Source organism: Aulostomus chinensis, chromosome 24 (assembly GCF_037954235.1).
Source record: "Aulostomus chinensis isolate RoL2024-O1b breed Wild chromosome 24, RoL_Achi_v1.0, whole genome shotgun sequence".
Taxonomy (NCBI): Eukaryota; Metazoa; Chordata; class Actinopteri; order Syngnathiformes; family Aulostomidae; genus Aulostomus; species Aulostomus chinensis.
In genome coordinates, this window is record NC_141343.1 from 8,326,070 (window position 1) to 8,342,140 (window position 16,071).

The following is a 16,071-nucleotide window of genomic DNA, read 5'->3' on the forward strand; positions in this document are numbered from 1 at the left end:
GCCAACTCACTCACATGTAAATACGATGGAAATGTCCTACTTTCAGGGACTTGACCGCTGATTGACTGTAAGGAGGAACAGTATGATAATACTATGACAGATAAGTGTATACTGGTAACCCTTTACACAGTAGTATGATACAAGAAGCTACAGTATTTCATGTACCCCATCTTACAATTTTAAGACAAATTGTGGCAAAGATTTTGCAATCAAGCCAATTTGTTGGACCGCAGAGGTCACACACAGCGGCGAAGGTGACACACTTCATTACGGAGGAGGATAAACCAACCGGCAATCACTCCAAATATTCAGGAAAAAAAACACCCTCAATAATCAAGTTGGAAAAAAGCATTTCAAGTACGCCAAAATGAAGGTTTTGGAGGGCGCTGAGGAATGCTGCGTACAATACCTTACTCAGATTACAGATCCTCAAAAGGTCGTCCTGGGCCTTGCCCTCATAAACTCTCTCTCGCTCCCGAGCAACATCGATATCCTCTTCCTCCGCGGATAATGACTCTGCTGAAATCAGCCTGGCGGAGAGAGTCGACCACAGTTGGCATAACATCCTTCATTAAAATAACATCAACTTGCATGACAAATTATCGTGGTTTAAGTTAAAGCTCGGTGAACAATCTCGCCAATTTCCCGTAATTGTAGAAGCCACAGGGGTTAGTTTCCATGCCAACCTGGCTATTGCTGTAAGTAAACAGTCATTTAAAAAAAAACAAAACAAAACAAAACAAAAAAACAAGAAGTAAATTGAGGATTTGCCAAACGTATTCACAGCAGAACAGATGTTTTCTATAACAGGATGTACAGCTTGTCTAATATGGATTCCCAAAAAAAACAAAAAACAAAAACTGAATGCAGAGAAACAGCGAGTAAGGAACATTTAGAGAACAATTAACCGAATGAGGAAAGGTTACCGTGGTTTACAGAAGAACTTGTACTGAATGAGGACAGTGACAGTAAACATGACAACTCCCTGGATGGACATGGCAAAGAGGTTCCTTCCCACCATCTCCCAGCTCAGCGGGTCCTTGAATCTGTCCTCGCCTGGAAAAAAAAAAAAAAAAGGGAAGGTGAATAAATACACGCATTTCATGACATCTCATTTCCGAACTCTTATCTACCAGCTCAGATGAATGATTTGGCAGAAACTGCATCAAAGCAAAAAAAAAGTGACAGTTTTTCTTTGAAATATATCTTTGTCAAAAATTGGTGTAAGTCTTTGAAGTTATCTTTTTTTTTTTTAGACATCTTTATTTGTGAGAGCCAGCAGCTTAAAATGCCATTTAGCCTTAAAAAAAAAGAAGAAGAAGAAGAAGAAGAAAAAAAAACAAAAAAACAACCTGTCAACCTAATCGCTGGCATCCTGTACTTTTCATGTTGAAGCCTCTTTTGGCTAATGAACACATAAATAAACAGGTGACAGCCCTGCCGCTTTAATAATTTTCAATTCTGCTCTCTCTTCCTCCCCCTCTTAGCTTCCACAACCCCTCCAGCCTGAGGGGTGAAAATAAGAAGACAAGAAAAACGAAAGCGCTTTCAGTCTCATTCTCGGGTAAATAGCCCCCTCTCCACACCAGCCCTTTTAAGGCGTGATTGCTTTTTTTTTTTCCTTCCTACTCTCCGCCACCGCCGCAAATGATTCCCTCAAACCGCTATTTCCTGCTCCATCTCTAGAAAGACAAGACTCCTCTTTGCCTCTTGATGGCCCCCTCAATCCCTGCTTCACCTCGACGACCTCGTCCCCCACTTGTCCCTTTTTCTTCAGTCTAAATTTAAACAACGTGTGGAGCGGATGGCTCTCGAGGAGGTTTGGGAGTCATGTTGCTGGTCAAATAACACGTCTCACCGGTGGGATAAAGAGAGAAACACGATAGCAAAGAGGCACGTTGAAGAAGTGTTGAAGCTTGAATGTAAGGCTCCCGAAAGAATTACTTTTGATTTAGAAAACTGGGCTCCGTTCGAACAAAGGCATGGCAATAAAGCTCGGGGCTACTGAACAATATATTCAAGGAGCACACTGACTTTTTGGGAGGGAGACCTATTTGCTGTCCTTCCCAGAGCCACACAAGAAGATGGATAGAGACCCACAGAAACCAGCTGGCTGCTAATTAACTTAGCACAATGAATGGTAGTGGATGGGAAGTGTTAGCAAACCTCTGATAAAGGTCATCAAAGACATGATATGACTCGGGATCTTTATGACACAATTCCAAATGACAAGAATTTGTTATTTTACAATCAAATAAATGTGCAGTGTGTGTGTGTGTGTGTGTGTGTGTGTGTGTATGCTTATGACCAGAAGAGCAACTGCCGCTAGTAACCGTGGCGAGCTTAGAGGATGATTACATCAGGACAAATTTAAAAAAACAACAACCTCAGCTTAAGACTTTTGAGCTATGCTAACACTTCCCATCCACCACCATTCACTGTGCTAAGCTAACTGGTCTCTGTGGTATCTCAGCTCCCACACGCACTCACAGAGAAGAAGAGGGTCTCTATCCTCTTGTCTGGCTCTCAGGAAGATTGTAAATAAAGAGTATTTCCCCCAAATTTTAGAGTAACTTCAAAATATGTCACAGGACTTGCCTAAAATCGGTTTGTTTTCCCACCCTTTTTACACTTTCTTTTAATTTTCTCTGAGAAAAATATAATTCTGAAACTCCGAAGGAGTTATTAAGACGCAATTCAAGACACGGAGGTGGCTTCTCACCAAAACTGCTGAAGAGGGTGGCCATGGCCTGGTTCTTCGCCATGTCGATGAGCCCTCGGCCCAGGCAGAAATGAGGGAATATCAGCAGCGTTGTTTTCACGATGTTGTTGATATGTGAGATATTCTGTTGAGAATAATGCACACAAACACAAAATGTTACAAAAAAGAAAGGAAAAAAAAAGCCATGAATATTTGAAGCCCAACTGGGAATCAACAAAGAAAAAGCTCAACATGCTGAATGGCTGACTTGACTCAGCTGGGCCAGGGGCGTGAATGGTTAGGAAGACAGTGTGAAGCTCCCTGACGCAAGTGCAGATAATTAACAAACATCAGGCGCTCCCTTTGCATGCTGAGCGCTGTTGTCTTGTGGGGAGCACGGAGCATGCAAGTTCACCTGGCCTCCGTGTTGGAATTTAGCAAAACGCTCCGGAGCAACGGTGATGTGACACACGCACTGTCACTGTTGGACACCGTTTGATGAGGTGGCGTTCAGGTAAGCGCAAGTTTATCCTTCAAACCATAGCCAAGGATGAAGAGAAGTCAAAAACATCTAGGGGCGCCTTGTGTGTCTGCCTCTTGTCTTTTTTTTGTGATACGTAAGAAACTTGAAGATGTAAACAAGCTAAAAATCAAAGAATATCATACCACAAAGAATAAGATCGTAATAACTGAACTTTTACCCTCAAATTTGATGCATTTTGCCATTTAAAAGCAACAAAAACACCTTGAATTACATTCACAAAGCCTGATGTTTCCTTTTCCATAAGTTGGTTTTATATGTGTGTGTGTGTGTGTGTGTGTGCTTGTAAATATATATAATAGGGTAAGTAGTTTGTGTATTGTGTATACATAGATCTATCAATCTCATGATTGGTACAAGAGTGATAAAGGGGACCAAAGAGAGGAAGATGCGGTGCTCCACAACAGAAAAGGACTGTAACATTAATGTTTTGGGGTTGTTGTTTTTTTCAGTTTTGTTTGTATGAAGTCAAACAACTGAAAAATGTCACAGCATCCTTCAATTGCAATCAGAATCAAAGACTTTCCATGTTTTCCTGTTTCAGATGCACAAGATCCAAAATGTTGGCGATACTTCATGGATACCCTCTATGGCAGTGGTTCTCAAACGCAGTGGTTCTCAAACTTTTTCAGTCATGTACCCCCTTTGAAACATTTTTGTAGTCAAGTACCCCCTGACACACGCAAATCATTTTTGGTAAAAAAATAAAGAGGTACAGTGCTGCGCCATCGGTGTCTGATTTATTAAAGCTAAACAACTTATATCAATGAGCTGCTAGCCTTGGCTAATTTCTCCCTGCGAAAAAAACAACAGTGCCATTGGTGCCTACTTTCGGTACTTCGTCAGCTCTGGTTTGCCTTCTTTTTACTCGTTTCTCCGTATTTTCAGCAGCATTGCTGCGCTTTAGCCACATCTCCATCGTTACAGCGCATTGTCATGGAAACGGCAGGTTATTGACGAGTGATGCTGAATCAATGGGTCAAACTAACTTGGTTTGGGGAGAGTCAGTTTATTTCAGGATATTAAAATGGAATACTGAAAATAGAACTCAGTGTATGAACATACATTTTTATTTTATCGAACTTTTTATAATATAATTGTTTCTCAAGACTTAATTATTATTAGGATTACTGCTTTTTAAAAAAATAAAAAATAATTGTAAAGCTTCACGTACCCCCTGGAGTACCTCCACGTACCCCCAGGGGTACGCGTACCCCCATTTGAGAACCAGTGCTCTATGGTGTCAAACCTGATGAGAAAACTGCCCAGGGAACGCTCAACCAATCTTTATTCAGGGTTAATGAAGTACATACGATGCTAAATACATTAGAGGTTCAAAATTTTGGAGGGTCAGAACACGATGAGAGTGTAAGAGGTAATAATGTCCCTTTCTCCTTTCGTCCACCCTGAAGCTACACAAAAGCAAAGCAAAAAAAAAAAAAGAAGAAGCACCAAAATGAAGCAGGAGCTGAAAGAGACTGACTCATGAGGGAAATAAGGAAGTACAGTGAGGGAGGTGGAAGGCAAAGAGAAAGAAAGAGAGAGAGCGAGAGAGAGCGAGCGATGACAACATATTACTACGTTTGGCGCGGTGGTGTGGTGTTCAAAAGCAAGTTCATGCATTATGCATACTGCTTCATTGCAGCATCGTCTTCAAAGACCCTGCGTACATGGAGGGAGACTATAAATTCATCATTTCCGTTTTTTTGTGTGTGTGTTTTTTTTTTCCTTTTTTAGGCAGCAAGGAGGTGGGGCGGGGAAGAACCGCGCATTCCACATGATTCCCATTGTTGTAGCAGAATCTATACGTGATGTAAGTAATTTGTTTCACGGTGCAAGCTTTCAGTAGGAAGTTCAGGATTAATACGTGGAGGCTTCTGAGGCAATAAAACATTTCATACATGATTTCAAGATATTTTACAGGATGTGCACGACTGACAAGCTTGTTTTTTATTGCTTCCTCTACTCCTGTGTTCAGGAATGTAACTGGTTTTCGCTCGAGTTCGTCTAAATCCCTGTTACTGCTGACAGGTCAACTTGTACGTAAGGTCCTCAAGCAAAAAAAAAAAGAAGAAAAAGAAGAAAAGGTGAGAGAGATTTACAAGGGCATGTAAGGGCATACAGGTGAAAGAGAATATTAAAGTAAATCTTCTCTCCTTGTGGCAAAACATACAGTGATGTTCAAGTTCAAAAGTGGGCACATGCATAAGTTAGAGGTTTTTGGTTGGGTTTTTTTCTCCTCATGAGTAGGCCTGGTGGTCTGGTTTCTCTCAGGCAGATATGAGCGCATGACGAAAACGCTTCATTGATCATAATGTCGAAGCAAACCTTCAGATGTCCGGCCCTGTGTTCACATTTTTTGACTCCTCTTATCCACGTTTACGCATTTGCGAGAAGACTAAAGGTTACAATGAACTGCAATTAAACACAATTTACCAGACGCTTTTGTCCAACACGTCAGTAAGAGAGACAAGTGATTTCAGATGGAGTTATAAACACTGGCTTTTTTTTTTTTTTTACAGATAAAGTAAGGAGGACATTCAAGGAGGGGGTTGCATACAGTAGGTGTATGTGTCTGCTGAAAGATGGCCGCCGATTCTGTTATTCTGACAAACCAGCAAGAGCTAAAGGACCAAAGGAAAGCTTCGAAGGCGATTGTAGATGATGTGAAAAAAAAAAATGGGAGAGAGCAGTCTGAGCTAGAGCTGTGAGTCATCAATCAGCATAGCAGTGACCGCAGCCGCCATGTTAGGAGATCACATGACCAAGGATATCCGTGTTTAGAAAGAATGACATCAGCCCCAGGATGTAGCCCTGCGGGATGCCAGTGTCAGTCCATAGCTGGCTTTATATCAATACATTCCTATTCGCAGTGTTTCATTATTCAGTGGACAATGCAATCGCACTGGTTCTTCAATGGTTTTCATTAAAAAACCTAAGATGACAGCGTGAGGTGAAGTTGGATTCAACAATGTCGTATTCCACCTTGGAGAACCTATGCAGTATGGACAAAGTGAGCATTTTGAACAACTGTGTAATATTGAACACCTGATATAATTAAACGACTATGAGAAGACCTCATTTGAGATCAATTCATGAAATTACACATCGTCTCCTGACGAGTTGTTCATCAAGGAGATCTATGAGATTCGTAGTCAGAAATGATGAAACGCTCCACAATTTCCCCTCTTACGTATGTGCTACATGCCCATAAATCACTTCCGACAGCTTCTGAAGGCGCTATCCTCCGTTATCTGACCCATATCCTCACGTGCTTATTCTCCCGGCATGAAAGGAGATTGGATTAGAGGTGAAAATATCTTGTAAGTTTCTACAACCAAGTCAAGTAACCCTCATTCAACCTTCCCTGGATACCACCACCTGGATGACTGCCACAGCACGGCCTCATTCAGACTGCACTGAATCCCAAAAATTCTTCTTCGAGGTGTTCTTGAGATGACAACAATGCATATTTAGCCGCCGCAGCTCCCATGGTGTTTGTAAACTCAGGATTTGTAGCTTAATTTGCGCATCCTGCGATGCTTTACTCTGGCGCTGCTAACCTGAACTGGCCTGAACACGTAGAAATCCTGTAAATATTGATTCTGATCACTCCATATGGGTTTCAGCAATAATGAGTCATGTAAACTACACATCTTTATGCCAAATTAAATATCCGGTCCGTGCAGTCGAGCTCCTCATTGACACCAGATAAGGTGGCGCGCTGCCACACCTATGCGTTTATCCTAGAAAATCTATATGTGCCTGTGGTTATCTCAGAGAGGCACGTAGCAGAGGAATTGACTCAGAGACTGCATCAAGCACACGAGGCAGACTGGGACTGATGCGATCCACGGGGAGCTCGGACAGTCCGGGGGGGGGGGGGGGGGTACAAAATCTCCCACTGGTTTCGAGACAAAAAACTGGGGCACGGAGTCTGTATCCTGCATCTCGCCTTTCTGTTTCCTCAATTGGAAAAACGGTGCGATGCCCAAAAGGGATATAGATTCACTCTGTGCTAAATACCCCCACCAACCCCAGAAAAAAAAAACACACACACACAGAAAAGCCCGTAGCTTTGGCTTTTTGAGTGACGTTGTTCAAGTAATGCAACAAGAGCTTTCAAAGTCATAAACGGAGACGACTAGATTGAGCTGTCGTGTGGAGGATCAATCTTTTCCGCCTAACTGGGACACACCGGGGCACTGTCATATCTATGTTAGTTGTATCTTAAAGAGTCTGTTCCGTAGAGATACCCACTCTGAACACAGGAACCTGGAGCGGTGAAAAATTCAATGATTGATGTCGATCCATCTGGTTCTCTTATCTGCAGAGGGATCGAGTCAGATTAGGGGAATTAACACGGAGCCGGTCTTTTGTCCAGTTTTTGGAGATATAGAGCAGTAATTCTGCCCTTTTACACCTCCAGTGGGCAACATGCTGTCCATTAATTTACCAACAACCGCGCCCTTTATGAGTAATACGCTCCTCTAACACTGTATCGACAAATGATGTTAATGCAGAGACGTTCTTTGAGGACGCCGGCTGAAGAAAAATACAAATTGATAATGAAATGCTGGTGATAATGAAATCAGAATGCAAATGAGGCAGCCTCGTTAGGATACGGTAAACATCCCATGCCATCGCCGAGCTGCGCCAGAGGAAACAACAAGTCAGACAGCAGGCGTGTCGGAGGTATAGAGTGTGCCGAGGCAAAGTCTTTCAGACAACATTTGCTCCCATCTGAAGAGAGGGATTAGAGCTGTGGGAGACATTGTGATGAAGCATCAGATGTATAAGCAGCTTGTCAAGACGGTGAGGCGCCGCTTGTGTCTGTTGACAAGGAGGGACTGATCAGCGGGGAGGCTAAAAATATGACGTGAAAACATTCAAAGGAGTGGGTGATGTATGCTAATCACGCAAATAACAATTAAGTCTACAAATCAAATTAGACAGATTTAGTTCAAGAGAGGAGATGAAAAAAAAAAACAAACCCAAGAGAGGTAGATAATTATCACAAACTGTAAGGAAGCCTACAAACTGTACATTCAGGGAAAGTGCTGGAAAAATTCTCTTTTTTTTTTTCATGTGATTTAAATTATAATCAGAAGTAGAATGACTGACAGTCAACATCCTCCCGTCTTAGCACACCATTTCTTATAGTTTTCCTTGTCTTTGTCTTTTGATTCCCCCGAGACGTAAGGCAGCTTGCAGTTAAAATGAACACTTGCTGAAAGATGGATGAGGAAAAGTTCTCCGAAGACCCAATTCTCACCAAACGATTAAACATTAAAGCGAATAGGGAAAATAACTCCTTTGAACAATCCTTGGGAGGAAATATATTAAAAGTTATACCAGGTGGGTACACACACTCCACCCACATGCAGACTGAAGCCTTTGCTGGGAAAACAAGAGCATTTATCTGTGATTCAAGTCAATTAACCAGCCCATGCTAAAGCTTGCATTTTTATGCAACTACAGGAGTCTAAACGCCTGCTTTTCCACAGGATCAAGTGTACACATCACGTTTCATTATTTATCCAGCCACTCAACATGTGTATGCACTGCGTGTGTTGTCTCTGCGGCTTACATCATCGTCAAATAGCTCCATGACGAACGTCGCCACGCTGCCGTTGATACCGATGAAGAGGTTGATGCAGGTCAGCACCACGTAGGCTGTGCTGGGCACGCTGAAGATGAAAGAGGCCGGGTACATGGAGGGGGTGATGGACCACCTGAATAGCGTTGCACAGACGAGGAGCATGAGAACCGACACAGCAACAGCAGAGTAACGCAAGCCGCTAACGAGGTGTATGATTGACAGCCGGTTTTACATTTTCCAGCCACATACTTGGTCATCTAAAAACACTTGACTTTAAACTAAAAGCAAGCACCAACACTCCCAGTGTGGCGCGATTCTGAATGACTCCATATCAGAAGGGTTATAGTTGGTTTTGAGCTCCAATTACAAGCGTCAGGATTCGGGATGGATTTTGATACGATTTTTACGATTCCGATTCCATTTTCGATTCATCTTAATGACTCGGTTCTTTATGGATTCTCTTACTGATTCTCATTTGGTTGGTTTGTTACCTGCAGCGTTAACAACAGAGGACGTGCTAACATTGCCGCCGAGAGATTCACCCTGAAGCAGATTGCAAACGCGGCATTCATTCAAAGTTGCCGCATGGTGTGCGTGCACACATTTCTGCACATTGGTAGTATTTCCTCCCTTTGATGAAATATCCACTATGCAAGTGTTGCAAGTTGCCCTGTTGTCATCCTTTCTCGTGAAATGTAACCAGACTTTCAAATGTTTGTGCAGCTTGGGCGCCATGTTTCCCACTGGCTGCACCGGTGAATGACGTCGTCACGCACGTTGCGTAGCTTGTGTAAGCAACTCAGTTTGTGCGGTGATGTCATTCGCGCCCTCTGGAATCGATAAGGGAATCGTTTGTTCCAGTGAATTGAAACCAACTGGTTTTTGATTCCCATCCCTACTCAGGTTGGATAACGAGAGGATGTGGATATTTTCGTTCAGTTTTGCTACAAGTTGTCGTTAGCTGTCACTCACTGTTAGCTTCAAGCTAAATATACATGGCTGGCTCTTTCTGTATTCTGGAGTCACAAAGAAACGATGCAACACCTTTAAGACATCCATTTGCGACTACTGGAAAGGCAAAATACACTTTTTTGGTGAAAGCAAAGCTGTAAGAACAAATGTGAAACCCTTTGCAGTCAGCAGAGTTGCAGTTACTGCAGAGTTGGTTCTGAGGCTAACGTTGAGATCCAAATCGAGCTAAGATGGTCTTTACCAATGTAAAAATCCAAGATCAATCCCTATTGTGATCTTGGGCATACCTTTATTTTTTCAAATCCCCATGACAGCTTACCTTATCTGCAGCTCTGCAGTCAGCATCATTTGATCTCTTTTTTAAAAAGGATCGTTAACTTCTTGATTTTATATGTTCAGAACCACAATGCATGATATTGAAGAGACATTATTCTCACAGACATTTCATTGACTAAAAACATTTCAAATATACTGGCACAATGAAAATGACAACCTGTATTAAAACATGATTTGAATATTACATATACACACACACACATATACATACTGTATATATACATATACATATATATATACACGTATACATATACATATATATACACGTATACATATACATATATATACACGTATACATATACATATATATATACACGTATACATATACATATATATACACGTATACATATACATATATATATACACGTATACATATCTATACACGTATACATATACATATATATATACACGTATACATATCTATACACGTATACATATACATATATATATACACGTATACATATCTATACACGTATACATATACATATATATATACACGTATACATATCTATACACGTATACATATACATATATATATACACGAATATATATACATATATACATATACATATATATATACATATATACATATACATATATATACACGTATATATATACATACATATACATATATATACACGTATATATATACATATATATATACACGTATATATATACATATATACATACGTGTATATATATACATATATACATACGTGTATATATATACATATATACATACGTGTATATATATACATATATACATACGTGTATATATATATATATATATATATATATATATACACACACACACACACAGGTACACACATATATACAGGTACACACATATATACAGGTACACACATATATAGGTACACACACATATATATATACACGTGTATATACATGTATATATACATACGTACCCATATACGTACGTACCCATATACATACGTACCCATATATATCCATACATACGTACACACATATATATCCATACATACGTACACACATATATATCCATACATACGTACACACATATCTATACGTACACACATATATCCATATATACGTACACACACATATCTATATGTACACACATCTATATGTACACACATCTATATGTACACACATCTATATGTACACACATCTATATGTACACACATATATATGTACACACATATATATGTACACACATATATATGTACACATATATATGTACACACATATATATGTACACACATATATATGTACACATATATATATGTACACATATATATATGTACATATATATATGTGTACACATATATATATGTACACATATATATGTGTACACATATATATGTGTACACATATATATGTGTACATATATATATATGTGTACACACATATATATATGTACACATATATATATATGTACACATATATATATGTACACATATATATGTACACATATATATATGTACACATATATATATATATATGTACACACATATATATATGTACACATATATATATGTACATATATATATATGTACACATATATATATGTACACATATATATATATGTACACATATATATATATAAATGTACACATATATATATATATAAATGTACACATATATATGTACACACATATATATATATATATATATATATATGTACACATATATATGTACATATATATGTACATATATATGTACACATATATATATGTACACACATATATATATGTACATATATATATATGTATACATATATATGTACACATATATATATGTACACATATATATGTACACATATATATATGTACACATATATATATGTACACATATATATGTACACATATATATGTACACATATATATATATATGTACACATATATATATATATATGTACACATATATATGTACACACATATATATATGTACACACATATATATGTACACATATACGTACACATATATATGTACACATATATATATGTACATGTATATATATGTATATATAGGAAGTGTGTTGCAGAAAAAGCCCCCATCAAAGTCGTCTCAGGCACAAACTGAGATCCAAATGAAAAAAAAAAAGATAAAAAGAAAAAAGAAAAGTATCAGCCCATGCCTGAAATTCTGATTTCGGGTATGGATTTGTTCTTTCACTTACCCGTACAGAACAAGGAGCAGAACCAAAGCGGGCAGGTTAGCAGGAGACACGTAGGATTTTTGTTGGAAGCAGACGAAGATGACAATCACAATCACGCACGGGAAGATGTAGTTGCACTGTTGAAAAACAGACATGTTTGTCACTTTTCAGGGCCTTATATGGGGGGGGGGGGCATAATTAATTAAAAAAGGAGCTTGCTTTCCATTGAATTTTTTTCCATTTGTGTCCATACAAACTGGACGGGCTTAATTATGAAATGTGTGAATGGGTTTTTAATGAGCGCTCAGATATATCACCCTTTAATTTTCTAGTTAATTCAGTGAAAAAAGATGGGATTCTCGTCTGCTGGAGGCAAGCGGACGCTGGCTGACACGCTCGGGAGATGGTGGAGGCTTTTTTCAACATGAATGCGACCCAAAAAAGAACCCAAGTTGCAGAATTTCAGCGTCGTACCAATTCTGAGATCTACTTTATCAAGACAGGATGATGTGCAGTGAAACCTAAAGGAGCTCTCAACCTGGATTCCCAGTAATATCCCCGTTGTTGAGAGATGACGCATGCTAATACTCGGAGCTGCAGGCTACTCGTGTTACATTGGCTCCTGAGGTTCATTTGTCTCCGACTTAGACAGCATTTATCCGCCATAATCATGAGTGCCCTCGTGCCGTTCTGTACCTGATGAAATGTTTACTTCCATTCTGCCTGGGGGAGAGTGCCGCTAAGCCTGTTAAGCATAAACAGCAGGGGCAGCTGCTAACGATAATTAGACTTCAATATAACTGTTGCCCAGATTTTTCCCCCACAAGCCAGCTGTGTTAAAGCTATCAGTTATTAATAAATCGATGTATTTTCTTCACATCAGCCAAACAAAAAAATACCTGGCTCGTTTGAGAATAAAGTTAAGCTTTGAAGCACTGATGTCTGACCAAGATTTCTCTCATCATGTGATGTAGGAACGCTGTGATCCAAGGCGCTACGAACCATGTCCCAGGCAAAGTTGGCCAGCCAGTACACGGCCGGGTTGACTCCGCTGACAAATTGCAGGTGCTTGGCTTTGTTCACCCTCTCTTGGATGAGGAAGAGGACAAAGCTGGCGGGGATGAAGGACATGGCAAAGATAACACAGATGGACACCACAACGTCAGTGGAGGTACTGGCCCTGTGAGGGAAGGAGAGACAGAAGACCGGGAACAGGAAGTTGAAAGTGGGAACCGGGACAAGATGAAACTTGGTGCTCTGATGCTTCATGAACATGACGTGAAGTCATGAATGAAAGCGGGAGAAGAAATCATCCTCAACTGAAATCTTCATCATCTTCATAAAAACCACGCAATTTAAGCGACTGCTACTTTTTTCTTCTCAATATGGAAAATTATATAATATTGAGACATTAAACAAAGAAAAACATCCAAATGACAGCACACTCAGCATCGTCCAGGAGGGAAAAAGTATAATACATGTAGTTCCCCCCCCCACCCAATTATTTTGATGGATTTATTTCTTTACTTATTTAAAGATGCAGTTACTTATAATCAACAGGACACACTAATCTAGGAGACAATTTTTTGAGGTGCATTTACGGAAGAACTGTAAATTTTGAAACATTGAATGTAACTTTGGCCTGAATGAAAGGAACCGCTGCAGCAGGTGGTTTCGTTCTCCCTTGATGCAAAGTCCACATCATTTCAGATGTTTACAGGCTTTTTAAAAAGGCTTTCTAAAGAGAGAGCAAAGTTGTTGTTTTTGGGGTTGTTGTTTTTTTTTTAATTGAAAGACTTTGTCAGCTAAAGAGACAAATAAATAAAAGCTTAAGTGGACACTGACACTTTTATCAAGTTTTTCAGAGAGACTTTTAGGTTTAGGGGCCGATTTATTTCCAAAAATGCAATCAGTTTTTCTTGCTGTGTTTAGGCTGAAACGGTTTAAAGTGACAGTTACGTTTTTCTTTCCCCCCCCCTGTAAAGATGCATTTCTATTAAACATCCACATCTCAAATACAGGATGTGACAGCATTGTGCCGTGGGAAAGGCTGATTTTGTCAAGATCTTTTATGTTTAGGTTGATGGTTTTTTTTTGTTGTTGTTGTTGCCTGATTCGAAGCAGACCGACGCTGCACTGCACTTAACCGTTTTACGTGGAAGTGAAGACGCGCTTTTGCTACACCGACTTGTGTTATCTACTCATGCCAATACTTCAGCTTGACGCTTGTTAGCAGAACTGATAATCACCTATTAATCGTGAAAACAATAGAAGATCAACTCGGAATGCAGCTTGTGGGTTACGTTGCATCGAATGAACGATTTGTAAAGACGGGCTGCCTTCACAAATTGGTTTGCTGTTGAAGCGCTGATAGAATCAAGTGCTTACACGCTGACCTTTATTTAACCGTCCTCTGTCTTCATTTATGACACCCCAGTTTGGAAAACGTCCTTGTTTTGTCTGTTCAATTAGCACTGCATGAGCACCGGGGGGGGGGGGGGGGGGGTGTTATTTTTTAACGCCCGCCGTTACCCCTCACCCTCTGCCCACAATCATCTTTGCAAGATGTCCTGCTGAGTAATTTGCATATTAAATAAGTTACCCTGTGTGGCTACACGGCTGTATTTATCATCGCCAAGCAGATGCAATTAGAAGACATAAATATAAAATCATTTACAGCAGTGGGTGCCAGCCCACATTTCAACAGGTTCTAAGAGCTGCGCGCGCTGGATGATGTCAGGGGGGTCAAACCTGTGAAGGATCTAACCCCTCAGCGCTTGAAGCTGGGTAATTGCTGTGAAGAAGAGGACAAGCGATCTGCTAATTAACTAATCATGGAGCAGCGAGGAAGACCAGCAGTGGGAGAACGGCTGTGTACGGCGTTCTGATGGATGTTGTCTGACAGGGGCTGCAGGGCACCGCCTTCCAGGGCTGGAAATCCTTGTCAAGTCTGATTATCAGCATCTGATCATTGTTGTCTTTGCTCTTTATGAGTCTGGTTGCTACCATCCAGCTTCTGTCTTTTAAACGTCCTGCAAATCTTATGTGCTCACGGCTAAACTACGGAGGTGTTGTGGCTGATTGAGCCAAAGCCGTCACGCCAACTCTAGTTTCTCTCACTGACGATTAGGGACTGGCCCTTGTGCAGACGGATGCTTGTGTACTTTGAGCTAAATTTCATGATATTTTTCTCACTCAAGGCAGCAGAACCAGCAACAGAAAATCCAGATTCAGTTATGATGAGGGGGAAAAAAATCATAGATGGAAAGAAATGCGGTTATGAATTTGCAAAAGTGCATGATTGCATTCACTCTCCTCTCCTATTTGCTGTTTTGCTCTCCTGCACATTTATCTTGAAATGTCTAAGTTTGTCCATACAGAAGACATTTTGCGTGACATCCGAACTGCAAGAAATGAATATTGACCTTGTTAACGTGAACGCTTCTATACTGGATTGTGTTTCCTTGTCTCCTCTGCACTTGAACTGCAGACTTCATGTCTAATCTGGAAATCCGAGTTCATTCATGGCGCAGGGAGTTGAAGAGGCTCGTTCTGCATCTCCTTTGCTCTCATGGGTGTGATTTACGCCTCCGCCTGGTACGGTCTCTCCCTCTAACTCACGACCGTTGTCAGCTCCTGATCACGACATGAATACCCTGCGTCGGCATATATAACGCCTGTAGTTGCGGCGCCGTCACACTGCTCTTCCAGTCCTTCTCGCCGTCTAAATTCTCTCAACAACCAAAAATGCAAAAAAACAAAAAACAGAAAACCCCAAC

The 16,071-nt window shown here is 40.2% G+C and overlaps 1 protein-coding gene across 1 annotated transcript in view; it reads right to left on the reverse strand.

Moving 5' to 3' along the window:
* The window catches only part of LOC147238630 (phospholipid-transporting ATPase ABCA1), a 165,041-nt gene that overhangs the window by 45,063 nt on the left and 103,907 nt on the right, over positions 1 to 16,071 (reverse strand). Inside the window, 6 exon segments of the mRNA XM_086198248.1 lie at positions 410 to 530; positions 927 to 1,056; positions 2,723 to 2,846; positions 8,833 to 8,977; positions 12,314 to 12,429; positions 13,295 to 13,472. Of these exon segments, the coding sequence (XP_086054374.1) occupies positions 410 to 530; positions 927 to 1,056; positions 2,723 to 2,846; positions 8,833 to 8,977; positions 12,314 to 12,429; positions 13,295 to 13,472 (814 nt within the window).